Consider the following 14083-nt stretch of genomic DNA (forward strand, 5'->3'; position numbering starts at 1 on the left):
AAAGCAGACCTAGATAGCATCTTTTTTTTTTTAAATATTTATTTATTACGTATACAATATTCTGTCTGTGTGTATGCCTACAGGCCAGAAGAGGGCACCAGACCCCATTACAGATGGTTGTGAGCCACCATGTGGATGCTGGGAATTGAACTCAGGACCTTTGGAAGAGCAGGCAATGCTCTTAACCTCTGAGGCATCTCTCCAGCCCCCCCTAGATAGCATCTTATTTGTGAGCAGACCAGCTGTTTTCCTACACAAACTATCTATGTTTGTCCTCTGCATCTTCACAGCTGTATCTTTATTAAAATCTACCTGGAGGCTCAATAGGAAAAATGCACCAGGGAAAGATATCAGTATCTCAAAAACTGAGTTTCTGAAACAAAATAAGCCTGCTTCTTGTCCATCCCATTTCTACAATCCTTTATGTCTTCACCTCTAAGAGGGACTACTACATACTTGAAAACACTGAGTAGATTGTAGCATCTTCAAACAAATAAAGATATGTTTAAGTATACTCCCAAATATATGAAACAGAATGAAATACTAATATAAATTACAGTTGAGTTTTTATTTTTCATGTTTTTCTGTTCAAGCACTTATAAAGTTATTTTGGAAAAAAAAACTTACTGTTTTAAGTTCTTGGCGCAACTGTTGATTATAATTTGTAGACTCTTCCAACCGAGCTTCCAAAGCAGCAATTTTTTCTTCTTTTATTTCAAGGGACTTCTTAAGAGTGGATTCTAATTTTGATTCCAAAAGTTTGTACCTACTATCCAAGTATAAGAGTAATAGTTTGTCACTAGATGTCAAAACATTTTTAGAGACAATCTATGACTACAACACTGAGATCTATAAGCCTTCATGTTTGATGTAAATTATCCTCCCCTTAGTGGTAGTCACAGATCAAACTTTAGTAACTAAATAGAACTCTAATTACTGTCAAGACTACTAAAAGAACTATTAATGCTCAAAAAGGGAAACTGAATAGCTAAATCTCCAAATATTTCTTTTAGTTTTATAAGACTAAAATAGAAAAAAGTTGATGTATCTATTATATCACATATATGTCTGTGATATTATGCATGCATTTTTACATAATGGCCAATATGAGCAGTTAAGACTTAGAATTCAACGTAAGTTGGGCATGGTGACACACACCTTTTATTCCAAAATTTGAAAGGCACAAAGAGAGTTCTAGGCCAGTCAGGGCTGCATAGTAAGACCAAACAAGAAGCAAAACTAAACACGTCAATACTGGCTGTTTCTTTAAACAGTTACAGTAAGAAAGACAATGCTATAATCATGGCACATAGTGGTGAGAGTCAGACAAATACCAATATTCTAGTTACTTTACAATATGTTAGAATTCATAAATCAGTTATTAAGTAGTTTTAAAAATTATGCATATGTGATGTATGCATATGTGTACACATTTACGTGCGATGAACAGAGGGGTTATCATTTTCTGTCGCTATCTTAGTCCCGACAGGGTCTCTCACTGAATCTAGAGTTTTTCAGTCAAGCAGGATGGCCATCACATCCCAAGGTCTTCCTCGTCCTCCTATTACACAATCCCTAATCTCTGCTCCCACCCAGGGTTGCAGGCACACATACTTAATACCCAGCTTTCTACATGGGTACTAAGGATACAAACTCAGGTTCTCACACTTGCACAGCAATTGCAGAGTATATAGTAAAAATAAAGGTTTCAGTTAATGCAATTTTTTTTTTTTATTTTCAAGACAGGGTTTCTCTGTAGCTTTTGGTTCCTGTCTTGGAACTAGCTCTCGTAGACCAGGCTGGCCTCGAACTCATAGAGATCCGCTTGCTCCGCCTCCCGAGTGTTGGGATTAAAGGCATGCGCCACCACCGCCCAGCTTGGCAATTTTTATACCTAAAGCTCCCAAAGATAGAGCTGGGTGTGGTGGTGCATACTTGTAATCTCAGCACCTGAGAGTAAAAACATCAGGAGCAGGGTTCGAGGTCATTATCAGCAATATCACTAGTTAAAATCCAGTATGAGCTACACAAAACCCTCTACGAAGGAATCTAAAGACAGAACCATTGGACAAATGAAACATCGAAAGGACAAATAATCAAGCGAAAAATATCCCCAGAAGAAAAGTAAACTGGCCTAACAGTATAGTACATTTCCAACATGATAGAATTTTATAAACCTCCCCAAATGTTTGTTTCTAATGTACTCTACAGACATATAATGCAAATGTTACTTCTGTAGTACCAACTCCCTTAAAAATTAAGGCTGGCTTTGGATTTGGAGGATGGCTCTCTTCTTTACAAGAATCCAAAGTCTGTCTCATGTAAGAAGAGCCACCTGGTATGGGACAGAAGAAAACCAAAATTAAGAGACTATTCTGTCATCATTAATGTCATAATCCTTTGGTTTTGACTTTTTAAAACTTTTTAAAGGTACAATTTATAAGATTATTGTATATCTATATATAAACATTCTGTTGTGATATTAATGGTCATATAGAGTACTAATTAATTCTAGAAATAAGCTTCATCTAGCTTCTTGTACATGACTTCAGGCTTGAGTCTGAAGCAGGTAAATAGGAAAGTTTGTGTACCATGGATATACTTTAACAGATTATGGTCCTTTAACTTTTCAGAGATCTGCTGCATATGACATTTAAAATATTTTAAGTTTTCTGCAGGGAATCGTGACCATTCCTGACAGTGACCTTTGAGGTCTCTAAGATGGTAGGGTCCCACAATGATGAATCCACTTGGATAAGCTGACAAAATGACCCAAAGACCAGCTTTGGACTCTAAACTGCTCAGGACAACTTCAAAGTGGCTAATTAAGATGGTCCACCTCACAGACTACTACAGTCAGGACTTCGGATAAGCCCTGCCCTTCCCATTACACTGAGACTGGACAACAGCTAGTTTTCCCAGGACTTGACCATAATCTTAATTTCCTCAGGGTTCCCTAAAGATGCCGTTGCCTTCAGACAACAGGAATTAATTTTAAGAACATGACACCCACATTCCCAAGAGGTAGTGAGTGGTTTTTGGTTGTTCAGTGGACTATGGATGTTTAGTATTGTTTAAGGGGTTTGGTTGCAAGCTGTAATTGGTCATAGTCAGGAAGGAAACTAAGCAAAGGAGATTAGAATCAGGGATTTCATTCTGAAAAGAAAAAGGGGGATACAGGAACAACAGTGTAAAAGTGTATATTATTGAATCTAATCTTAAACTAAAAAGCAACTATTAATCTCAAATATTTTATATTGGTATGGATTTTTGTATACTGACACAAATTTAAGGCTTTTTTTTTTTTTAGTTTTTCGAGACAGGGTTTCTCTGTAGCTTTGGTGCCCGTCCAGGAACTAGCTCTTGTAGACCAGGCTGGCCTTGAACTCCCAGAGATCCGCCTGTCTCTGCCTCCTGAGTGCTGAGATTAAAGGCGTGCGTCACCACCGCCCGCCCGACCTAAGGTTGTCTTTGTTAGAACACACTGTATATGTTTTCTCTGTTTAAGGTATTCAACCTATGTAGTTCATTTAAAAATGTAAAGTTCTAGTTGTTGAAAGCTACTATCAAAAACTATTTAGGATAATAAAGAAATGCAGGTTAGGAGTTTATCATCTATAACAATCAAAGTTATAGTCATAACAGGTATATTTTCCAGGCTAAACAGATGGATGGTCTTCAAACATTTCAGAGATCTACAGACTATGGAATTTAATATGTTTTAATAATAGGCTTTTCATGAAAGTGAGACACATCTAATGGCAGCAACAATTTACCTCAAAAAAGATGATGGACTTCAAAGAACCTCCACATGGAGCTTGCTTTCATTGTGGCAAAGTTAGCCACTGGGCAAGAAACTACCCTTGCCATGACTGCTGACAGTATGCTGTCCAAACTAGACAAGCACAAAACCAAGGAAGTTGACTGCTGAACTTTGCCAAGACAAGGTAGGACAGTCTTTCAAACTTCCTGCTTCACAGAAAAGTCTGTCAAATATTCTAGACCTGTAGGCCAAAGATGGATGTCCCAACATTGCAGAAAAACCTTGGGTGACGGTCTAGGCAGTCAGATGTCTCTGTCATTTCTATAGTTTTAGAAGTTGCTTGCTTTGCACTTCCTGTTTATTCATGTAATATATATTTCTTGGGTTTTGATGGGGTTGAAGCTATAGTTACAGTTTTCCATGTTACCAAATTAAGAAAAGAAACTCACAAAAGAGATGTAAAGTATAAGACTGAGAGACATAAAAGCTTAAGTTGGTTATCTGAGAAAATGTTTTAAGGTCTAAAGATTTTTCTAGGTTGATAATACAAGTTATGATATAAAATAAATTAGGTACGAAACTTTGGAGTCACCATGATAGGACAGATTGAGTCTTTTCTCTGAATTTGTCAAATAAAAATTGATTGGACATTGCAAATGTAATTCTTAATTGATAATTGCTCTTATTGCAAACAGTTTTATTTTGTCAAAGTTAAAACCTTTCCTTTTTATTTAGGCAATACCTAGAAATCACTCTTATTATGTGTAGTTTTACAGTTAAAACCTTTCTTTTTTTATTTAGACAAAAGGGGGAAATGTTGCAGGATATTTGTTTGCACTGACATACGGACCAGAAATAAAGTTTACCTTGATTCAGAGGGCAGATTTAGGAAATAGCTGACTAGAAGTAGTCATAGAGGTTTTGGAGGACCCAGGATACGGATAGAGACAAAGGAAGTTGTAGGGAGGGGCTTAGAAAGATTCATGGGTCTTTTTGGATCAAGGAAGGAGACAGAGAGGATGTCACTAGTGGCTTCACCACCACTTCTCTGATTCAAGGTAAAGTTTATTGGCAGTCTCTGGGTAACAATGTGAATATCCCACTACACCATCTTCCTGTTACTATAGTTAACACTTTATGTGCATAAATGTATATATGCCAAATGTACAGGTGCTTATAAAGGCCAAAAGGGTCATACAGCATGGGTGCTGAGAAGTGAACATGGTCCTCTGTAAATACAGCAAGTACTCTTAGCCACATAGCTATTTTTTCTTAAAATTTTTACTTAAAAGTTTTTTCAATTTACATACTGACTACAGTTCCTCCTCCTGCTCCCCACACCTTCCATCTATCCACCCCATCCACTCTTCAAAAAGGATAAGGTCTCCATTAGAGAGTTAACCAAGTCTGGCATAGCCTCTTTTCAGCATCTATAGTTAATTTTTATATTTTCTGCCAGAAAAGATTTTAAGTTTCATGAATACTGGAACAAACCTCATTCATTTTGTTGCTGGATTGATTCTAAAGCAGTTTTTAATACATTTACTGGGCCTGATTTTGGCTGTGTTTAATTCTGATAGTTGAATCAGTTCTGGAAGTGTTACACAATACATAGAGAAAAATAAAAATCTCGGGTGAGCAGATAAAATTTCAGAAAATATAAATTCCAAGAAACAACTATATTTAAGAAGAAAATAGGATAAAGAGACAAAAGCATCTGTTCTCAACTGTAGCAATGACTTACTTTGTTATGTATTTACATATTTGATCCCACCAGTAACCTATATATGCTTTAACGATAAGAAACCAAACTTTAGTGGCAGTGACATTAATTAAAAAGACAAGTGTAACAAAGGGATTAGGAACATCACCTCACGCTGAGAGGCATAAATTCCAAGATGGAGAATATTAAAGATTAAAAGTATTTGTACCTGTGTGCCTCTATTTTATTTGTAACATAAAAGCTTACTAGTTAAAAGAAGCTGATTTAGTGGCTTAAGACATGGCATTCTTTTCTGTTTTCCCCAAATTTAGTTATCAAATGTTTCCAATCACATTTCCTGAAAGTTTTAGTTGACAATATACTGTTTTTTTCCCCCTAATCCCAAAAGCTCTCATTACATAAACAAACACGTGGAGCTGGGTGTGGTCATGCAGGCCTTTAATCCCAGCACTCAGAGGCAGAGGCAGGTGGATCTCTGAGAGTTCAAGGCCAATCTGGTCTACAGAACAAGTTCCAGGACAGCCAGGGCTGCACAGAGAAACTCTGTCTTGAAAAAACAATAATAACAATGATAATAAACAAACACAGAATAATGGATGTTTTACATCTTGTTTGCAGGTTTTAAATTGCTCTAAGAACCAATAAATACCACGTTCCTGCACAATAAGGATTGGAAGAGGTGACAAGTCTAAGAAACTGGGCTCTTAAGTTTTTAATGAAAGTGTCACTTAGGTCAAAACATGCTTTGTCAACAAACTGAAATATAGTGTTCTATAAACTGAAAGTAATTTGAATAAAGAAATGATATACATTTAGAATCTAAAGATAGTCGATTAAATTGGCAATTAACATTCTGATTAAATCAAATGAAGAATTTCCTCAGGAAGTTAATTTAATAACAGTTGCCTGACTTGTTTTTAAATTTTAAATATTTTTAAGATTTATTTATTTTTATGTTATGTTTGCCTAAATATATGTCCATGACATCAGAAAAAAGTGATAGGACCCTAGAATTAGGAATGGTTCTGCACAATCACAAGGGTGCTGGGAATAAAACCTCTGTCCTCTCTAAGAGCAACAACTATTTTTGTTGTTCTTGTTTTGTTTCAAAACAGGGTTTCTCCATGTAGTCCTGGCTGTCCTAGAGCTCTCTCTGTAGACAAGGCTGGTCTCGAACTCAGAGATCTGGCCGCCTCTATCTTTAAGGTGCTGGGATTAGAGATGTGCACCAACGACTGCCAGGCCATTGTGCCATCTCTAGGCTCCTGGCTGCCCGACTTATAACTGAGTAGGAAAATGCCTAAAATTATTTCTTTGTATTACAGAGCTGACCATTTAAATATTAACCTACTGATTAGTCCCAAAACTGCATTATTAAATACCAAATAATAAGCATTAGTTCTTCCTAATTTGTATATATTAATCTGTATTAACATACATGCATAAGATATCAAAGCTAGAATAGTATGCCGGGCGATTGTGGCGCACGCCTTTAATCCCAGCACTCGGGAAGCAGAGGCAGGCGGATCTCTGTGAGTTCGAGACCAGCCTGGTCTACAGAGCTAGTTCCAGGACAGGCTCGAAAGCCACAGAGAAACCCAGTCTCGAAAAAATAAAAAAAAAACAAAAAACAAAACAAACAAAGCTAGAATAGTAAATAATACAATGTAACTTGTATCAATGTATGGTACCAATGAATTAAAACGGATTCTACACAAAACAGAATTATTTTTATTTTCTGTGTGTATGGTGTGTGATTATGTATTCTAGTAGACATCTGGTGTCTTCCTAGATCACTCTTATGTACTGAGGCTTAGTCTCTTGATGAACCAGAAAATGAACAATTTCAGTTTGTCCATCTAGCAAGCTTGCCTTGAAGATTATAGGTGGCCACTATGTCCCACATGGCTTTCACGTTAGTCCTGAAGATCCGAACTCTGGTCTCCATGATTGCCAAGTGAGGGCTTTATCCACTGAGCCATCTCCCCAGCCTCAAATAACATTATTATAGAAAAAGGCTAATTACATTTATTTGTGTATATGTATGTGTGCACATGTGTAGGAGCATGTGAGCCACAGCATGTGTATGGAGGTCAGAAGAAAACTTGCAAGACTTGGTTTCCCTTCTACCATGTGAGTCCTGAGATTTATGCTTACAGACTTGGCCTCAGGAGCCTCTACTTACTGAGCCTTCTTATTGGCCCACAAAAGTCTAGTTGAAACACATGGCCCTTTGGATACTAAATAAAAGACTACTTTGTAGATCTCTGTGAGTGCAAGGCCAGCGTGGTCTACAGAACAAGTTCCAGGACAGCGACGGCTGTACAGAGAAACCCTGTTTTGTAAAACAAAACAAAATCAGGTTATTCCTAACTAAAAAACTATGATTAACATTGAAGAACAAAAATTTTAAAAGAAATCAGTATCAACCACTTTAAAAGTTAAAGAGTGATTTTTATACTGTTTGTCCACATCATTTTTAGACACTAATTGCATCTCAATATGTATTTTTCTTTGTTTTATATTTTTCTCCTTTTGGTCCATGTCTGGCAACAAAATAAAAGAACTGAGCCACTTAGCCGAATGAAAAAGAAAAGGTTAGTTAACATATTTCCTGAAAGGAATGTTTTGTTTGTTGGTTCTTCACTCTACTCTCAAAGGTGGTTTCTAATCTTCTGCTCCTTTTGGCATCTTGCTTTTATATAAATTGTTTTCTCATTAGTTATTGGTGGTCTTTATTCAATTCTTTCTGTTCTTACAGAACTTTCTCCAAAAGACGGAAGAAACCAGAAACAAGAAGATATTACTGTTTGGGCAAAGTTTCGCCAGATGAAAACTACAGTGATTTGCTAAACACACACAGTACTCACCTGTCATCAGTACTTTGCTCGTCGTGCAAGAGTCGTTCTTTATTTAAACCTATCTTCTCAAGCTCATGCGTTAGTTTTTCGAGATCATTGTTCATTTGTTGTGTCTTCAATTTTTCACTCACTAAGTCCTTATTTTAAAAAGAATGCACAACTCATATGTCAAGAAAAGAAAGTCACTCAAGACTCTAATCACTACAGCAGAAGTCAACTTCAACCAGATAAGGTCACTGACACTGTCCTTATTACCAAGAAGTAGCTAAGTAGTATATTACACCCAAGCTGAAACCATTTAATAATCTCTTGTTCAAATTACTGTTGGAAAAACACTTTTATTAGAAACAAACTCTTTCCATGTGCTGCTACTTCTTTATAATGCTATGTTATAAAATGAGAAGAAACTCTTTCCTAGTAAACACACAAGACAGGTTTGAAAACTGTAAGGAACCTCCAACATACTCAAGGTCTTTAAAGAAGCACAAAAACATACGTGCACATTGGTTCCTAGAATAGGCCTAACACATTGATCTGAAGAATCAGGAACATGTTTATTGGCCTGCTGCTCATACTGGGAAGTTCCTTCTTAATGCCTTCCAATAGAAATGCAGACCATAGAACTGTAAGGTATCCCAGTCCTCATGCCAACATCCATTCCCATACCTGAGAATGAGTACAGACCCTATTTTCTGACATATTCTGATGTAGCAAGTATTATAAGAGATATCACCAACCTAATCTTATGTCAGAATTTTCTATAGTGCAGTGTTGCAGTTTAAGTTGAACCTGATTTCCATTCTCAGGCATCTTAAAAATCACAGGGCTTTGGAGTTGGAAAGATCTGAGATTGAATGCAGAAATTTAATTCTTTTATTAATTCTGTGATTCTGAGTTAATATTTCTGAACTTGTTTGCTAATATGAAAGTTAAACAATATTTAATGATGGTTGTGAAAATTATATCGATTTATTTGAGTATAATCTACATGTGATTCCTTTACTCCTCTGGTAAAATCACTCTAATTAATAATACCTTATTACTAACATTTTTAAAATGCAATTTAAACTTTTCATCTAAGTAGGAAAGTTAGAAATTGTTTCTAGTTCCAATTCCAAAATTCACTGAAGTATAGAAAAGATGATCCAAGTGAAAAATAGGTTCAATAAATGTGGGGTACCAAGATAACAATGTCAATAGTTGAGCTTAGGTGAACACACTCACCTCCTGTAACGTCACCAAGGTTTTCATGTCAATAGCTGAGCTGAGGTGAACACACTCACCTCCTGTAATGTCACCAAGGTTTTCATGTCAATAGCTGAGCTGAGGTGAACACACTCACCTCCTGTAATGTCACCAAGGTTTTCATGTCAATAGCTGAGCTGAGGTGAACACACTCACCTCCTGTAATGTCACCAAGGTTTTCATGTCAATAGCTGAGCTGAGGCGAACACACTCACCTCCTGTAACGTCACCAAGGTTTTCATGTCAATAGCTGAGCTGAGGTGAACACACTTACCTCACGTAACGTCACCAAGGTTTTCATGTCAATAGTTGCTCTTTTTACAAGCTCCTTGTTTTCTTTCTCTAATTCTTTCAGACGAACACAGGACTCTTTATATACACTAATCTCTTTAAATAAAGTTTTGTTTTCTTTTTCCAGATTTCCAATTTTCGCATTATTTTCTTCTAATGTGGTATCTTTTATTTCTGCTTGTTGCCGGAGTCTCTTATTTTCTTTCTCCAGCTGTTTCTTGTCCTTTTCGAGTTGAGACATCTCTTGCTCTAATGATTTATTTTCTTTTTCTAGTTGTTCAAGTCTTTTGCTAGATATTTTCAGTTCTTCTAGGTTTTTTTGTAATGTTTGATTTTCCATCTCTAAGTCTTGTAGCTCACTCTCTAATTGTTGGATTTTTTTATTGCTATTTTCCAGAGCTTTCTGTAGCCTTTGATTTTCTGTGTCTAGCCCCTGGTAGCTCACTTCCAAGCGTTCTGTCTTCTTGAAAGAGGCTTTCATGAGCTCCAGGCCCTTCTTTAGCTGCTCCTTCTCACTCTCCAGCTCCTTGTTCTCCAGCTGGAGCTGGGCCATTTTCATGCTTGCGCACTTCAAAGACTCCACACTCCTTCGCAGCTCCAAGTTTTCCTCATCAAGTTGGGAATTCTCTTTTTCTAGGGATTCTAACTGAAAAGTAAGGTTTTTAAAGCTATCCAAAGTTTTTTTTAATTTTCTATTTTCTTTCTCTAGCTCCGAATTTTCTTGTTCTAATGCCTCAATTTTTTCACAAGTAATCTTTAAATTAGTTATCTTCTTCTGTAACAATTCATTTTCTTTTCCAAGATGTTGCAACTCATTTTCAAGCTCTTCTGCTCGCTCTCCTTTTTCTTTATAATGCTCCAATTCTTTTTTTATTTGTCTTTTTTCAAATTCAATCTTGCTTAGTTTTCCACTTGTCTCTTTGATAGATTCATGGAGAATTTTATTTTCTTTTTCAATGTCTTTCACCCTGGCCTCAGCACTAATCTGGGAGCGTTGCCGTAAGGAAGACACTGTTTGATTCAGATGTTCATTTTCCTGCTCCAATATTTTAATCTAATTAAAACAAAGAATAAAATGTAAGCTTACAATGAATAAACATAGTCTTTAAACTATCAAATCCTAACAAGGAAAGAACATGGATACTAGAGTGCATGGCTTACTGTTTTAATATGAAAAATATTTACTGAAAGGTCACTTTGTATATGTACTGTCAGGCCACTAAAGTTCATGTTTTCAGGGGTTTTACAATCTAAAGGAATGTCTAAAAGAAAAGTATTTACAATTAAAATAATCTTCAGATTGTTTAGAGTAAATCTACTTCAAATATCTTTAAAGACCTAAGGTTTTAATTTTCATTAAATAATCTTTATATTGCCTACCTACACAAGATGGGTCCTTGTACATTACTTGTTTGTGTGTATGTGTAATCATTTCTAAAAGAAACTTTTAATTGGGTAACATATAAATAACAATATGAGCTAGTACATATAAAAACAAATTATCCAACTTGCAGCATAACCTGTTCTGTCATCTCACTTCTCCCTTGTTATTGGGGAGGGTGTACTGTGCATTTTCTACAACTTCTCTTTAAAATCTTCAGGGAAATTATTCTACAGACACCTAAAAGCACAGGAACTGAAAAACATTTATAATAAATTATCATTATTAAGCAAACTAGCAATTTAAATTTTCTAAGTTTTTCTTCAAAGTTTCTAAAATATATGACATAGGATTTCAAGATCTTCCATGAGTGTCCGAAACTGCAAAGAGTTCGGGGTCTGTACGTACTGCTTTGTTTCCACACACCATGCTGATAATTTATTAGGTACAGTAAGAAGATTAACAATAATCTTATCATAGGTCTCACTGTATTTTTCCTTTCTTCACTACATGGAAAACTTGAAACTTCTCATCTTACGGCAGTACTTACTATGACATATGAGTAGCTAATGTTACTATTCTGCAGCTTAGGGCCATTATCAAGGAAGAGCAGGTGACACTGCGACACAAGGGTGACAGGCAGCAGTGGATCTGCAAGGGGAACTCGTGTAGGCAACACAACCATTCACGTGCATGGCCTGGACGCTACTGACAACAACAGACCACTCAGAATTTATAGACTGCTGATTTCTGCAAACGGGGATACAGAGGATGACTTAAAAGTTTTGAACTGTAAAAACGGCAGGTTACAGTGAAATGGCAGAAGCACAACTATACATAAAAGGGAGCTCATTGCAGCTAATCAGAAATCTAGAGTGTTCTAGGAGGTTTCCGTGCAGTGGTGTATAAACATTATCTTTAAAACAACTGTTTGAGCGAGAAATACACAAACCTGCCTCTCCGAATTTTCTCTAAGCGTTTCAATTGTTTTTTCAAGCTGAGCTTTCTCTTTCATTAGATCCTTGCTTAAATTTTGACAATTCTGAAGACTTTGTTTTTCTTGAATAATTTCATTTTCAAGAATTTCAACCTATCACAAAACATAATAAATACATTTCAGACAAAACATTTCATATCAAAAGGCTAAAGTTAAAATCATTTTAATATCCAAATGGTAAAAGTTAAGAATCTCATATAGAATTTCAAGTAGCATTCCATGTTAATTTAGTTTAATAAAATTGACAAACTCTTTTTCTCTCTTCATGTTAAAACAAATTTGTATTTTGAAATACAAAGGCACAGCAAAAAGCGAGTATCATGTACTAATGAGGACTGCCCAGATCTCACTGGAAAACTCTTGGCTATAGTGGATTTGTAGTATACAATCTTCATTAGCCTAGAAAGTTTAGTAAGAAAGGAAGAAGTCATAAAAGATCAGGAAGGCAAAAAAGAGAGATGTGGAGTTTGATAAAACAGCAAACAAGAGACTTGGCAAAAATAAAAGGCAAGAACAAAAATAAAAGGCTAAAATAAAAGGAGGAAAAAAAAGAATAATATTGAAGAAATAAACTGCAGCAAAATCTTACATTTTCAGCCAGGCACTGCAACATGTGAATAGTGAGACCTTGCACACCTCCTGACAAAACTTCAAATGTTTACTTATTATGCAGTAGTGGGGATTAAACCCCTCATGTTGTGGCACTGACCACACTAGTCAAGTACTTCAGCCACTGAGCTCTATTCTTGCCAGTCTATGGTGTTACAAGAAAGGGGCTACAGGAAGTAACAAGCTAGAGTCCTTGCACCCTCCACTCTCTCTCTTCCTTTGCTCACCTCCGTGCTCCTGACCATTGAGTTCTGCCTCATCACAAGCCAAGAAGCAATGGAGGAGCCAGAGAAATGGCCCAGTGGTTAGGGTTGTTTTTCTAAAGGGCCAGGTTTCAGTTTTCAGCACCCATGTGGAGGCTCGTCACCAATAATAACTCTAGTTCCTGGGGATCTGATGCCCTCTTCACACAGTGCACAGACACACATAGAGGAAAAGTACCCACATACATAAAAATAAAAACTATTTTAAAAAGCCACAGAGCAAGTCCACTGTAGACTGAGAAGTTCTGAAACCGTGAGTAAAGTAAGTTTTTCCTATTTATAACTTTTTCATGTCAGGTATTTTGAAATCAAATAAGGAAGCAGGTACATGGGAGGGTGTAGAGAGAGAAATAGTAGGGGAAATGATATAATCTAAAAAATATTTTTAGAAGGCTCTGACCAGCCCACGGTTGGATAGTAAGTAAAATAAATATGGTAGGCTGAATTGCCTCAAATATTTTAAAATCCATGAGCTCAAACAAACACTACATAACCAACAGTCTGAGTCCTCTCAGGGCATAGGGAACCAGAGCTCTTCAGTCAGCTCATGATTTGAGTAAATCATATCTAAGAGCAGGAGCTTTCAAAAGGAAGCTTTCTTTGTAATAAATTCGATTAACAAATTATGAAACAATAATATAATTAGCATATCAGAATTTGATAAACCTCTAATTAATCACAGGAACTAAACTTTCTGTAACATCACAAAAAACAGAAAGCAGACAACAAGACATGCCTCCTAAATTAAATATACACATACTCTACAAATATTCTTGGTTAAAAAAATCATTTTAAAGCACATTTAGTCTGTAGATAAAAGAAGAAATACAGAATACAAAAGAACTTGCTAAGTGACAAAACAAGGGAAGCAAGCAACATAATCTAGACTGTGGACAAATTATAACATACCTAATTCTGTCAGCAGAAAACACGCTAGGAGAAACGGAGGG

At 36.2% G+C, this 14083-nt stretch overlaps 1 protein-coding gene across 8 annotated transcripts in view; it reads right to left on the reverse strand.

Annotated features, from left to right (window-relative positions):
- Positions 1–14083, reverse strand: part of Ccdc88a (coiled-coil domain containing 88A) — a 159764-nt gene that overhangs the window by 42347 nt on the left and 103334 nt on the right. For all 8 annotated transcript variants that reach the window (XR_012907212.1, XM_075942535.1, XM_075942534.1 and 5 more), the window contains 4 exons: positions 12217–12354; positions 9867–10937; positions 8357–8484; positions 628–769 (listed from right to left, as the gene is read on the reverse strand). Coding sequence is in view for 7 of the 8 variants with exons in the window: in XM_075942535.1 (XP_075798650.1) it covers positions 628–769; positions 8357–8484; positions 9867–10937; positions 12217–12354 (1479 nt within the window). In the remaining variant the exon portion in view is untranslated. The remainder of the gene's footprint in view (positions 1–627; positions 770–8356; positions 8485–9866; positions 10938–12216; positions 12355–14083) is intronic.

Source organism: Microtus pennsylvanicus, chromosome 12, assembly GCF_037038515.1.
Source record: "Microtus pennsylvanicus isolate mMicPen1 chromosome 12, mMicPen1.hap1, whole genome shotgun sequence".
NCBI classification, from domain to species: Eukaryota; Metazoa; Chordata; class Mammalia; order Rodentia; family Cricetidae; genus Microtus; species Microtus pennsylvanicus.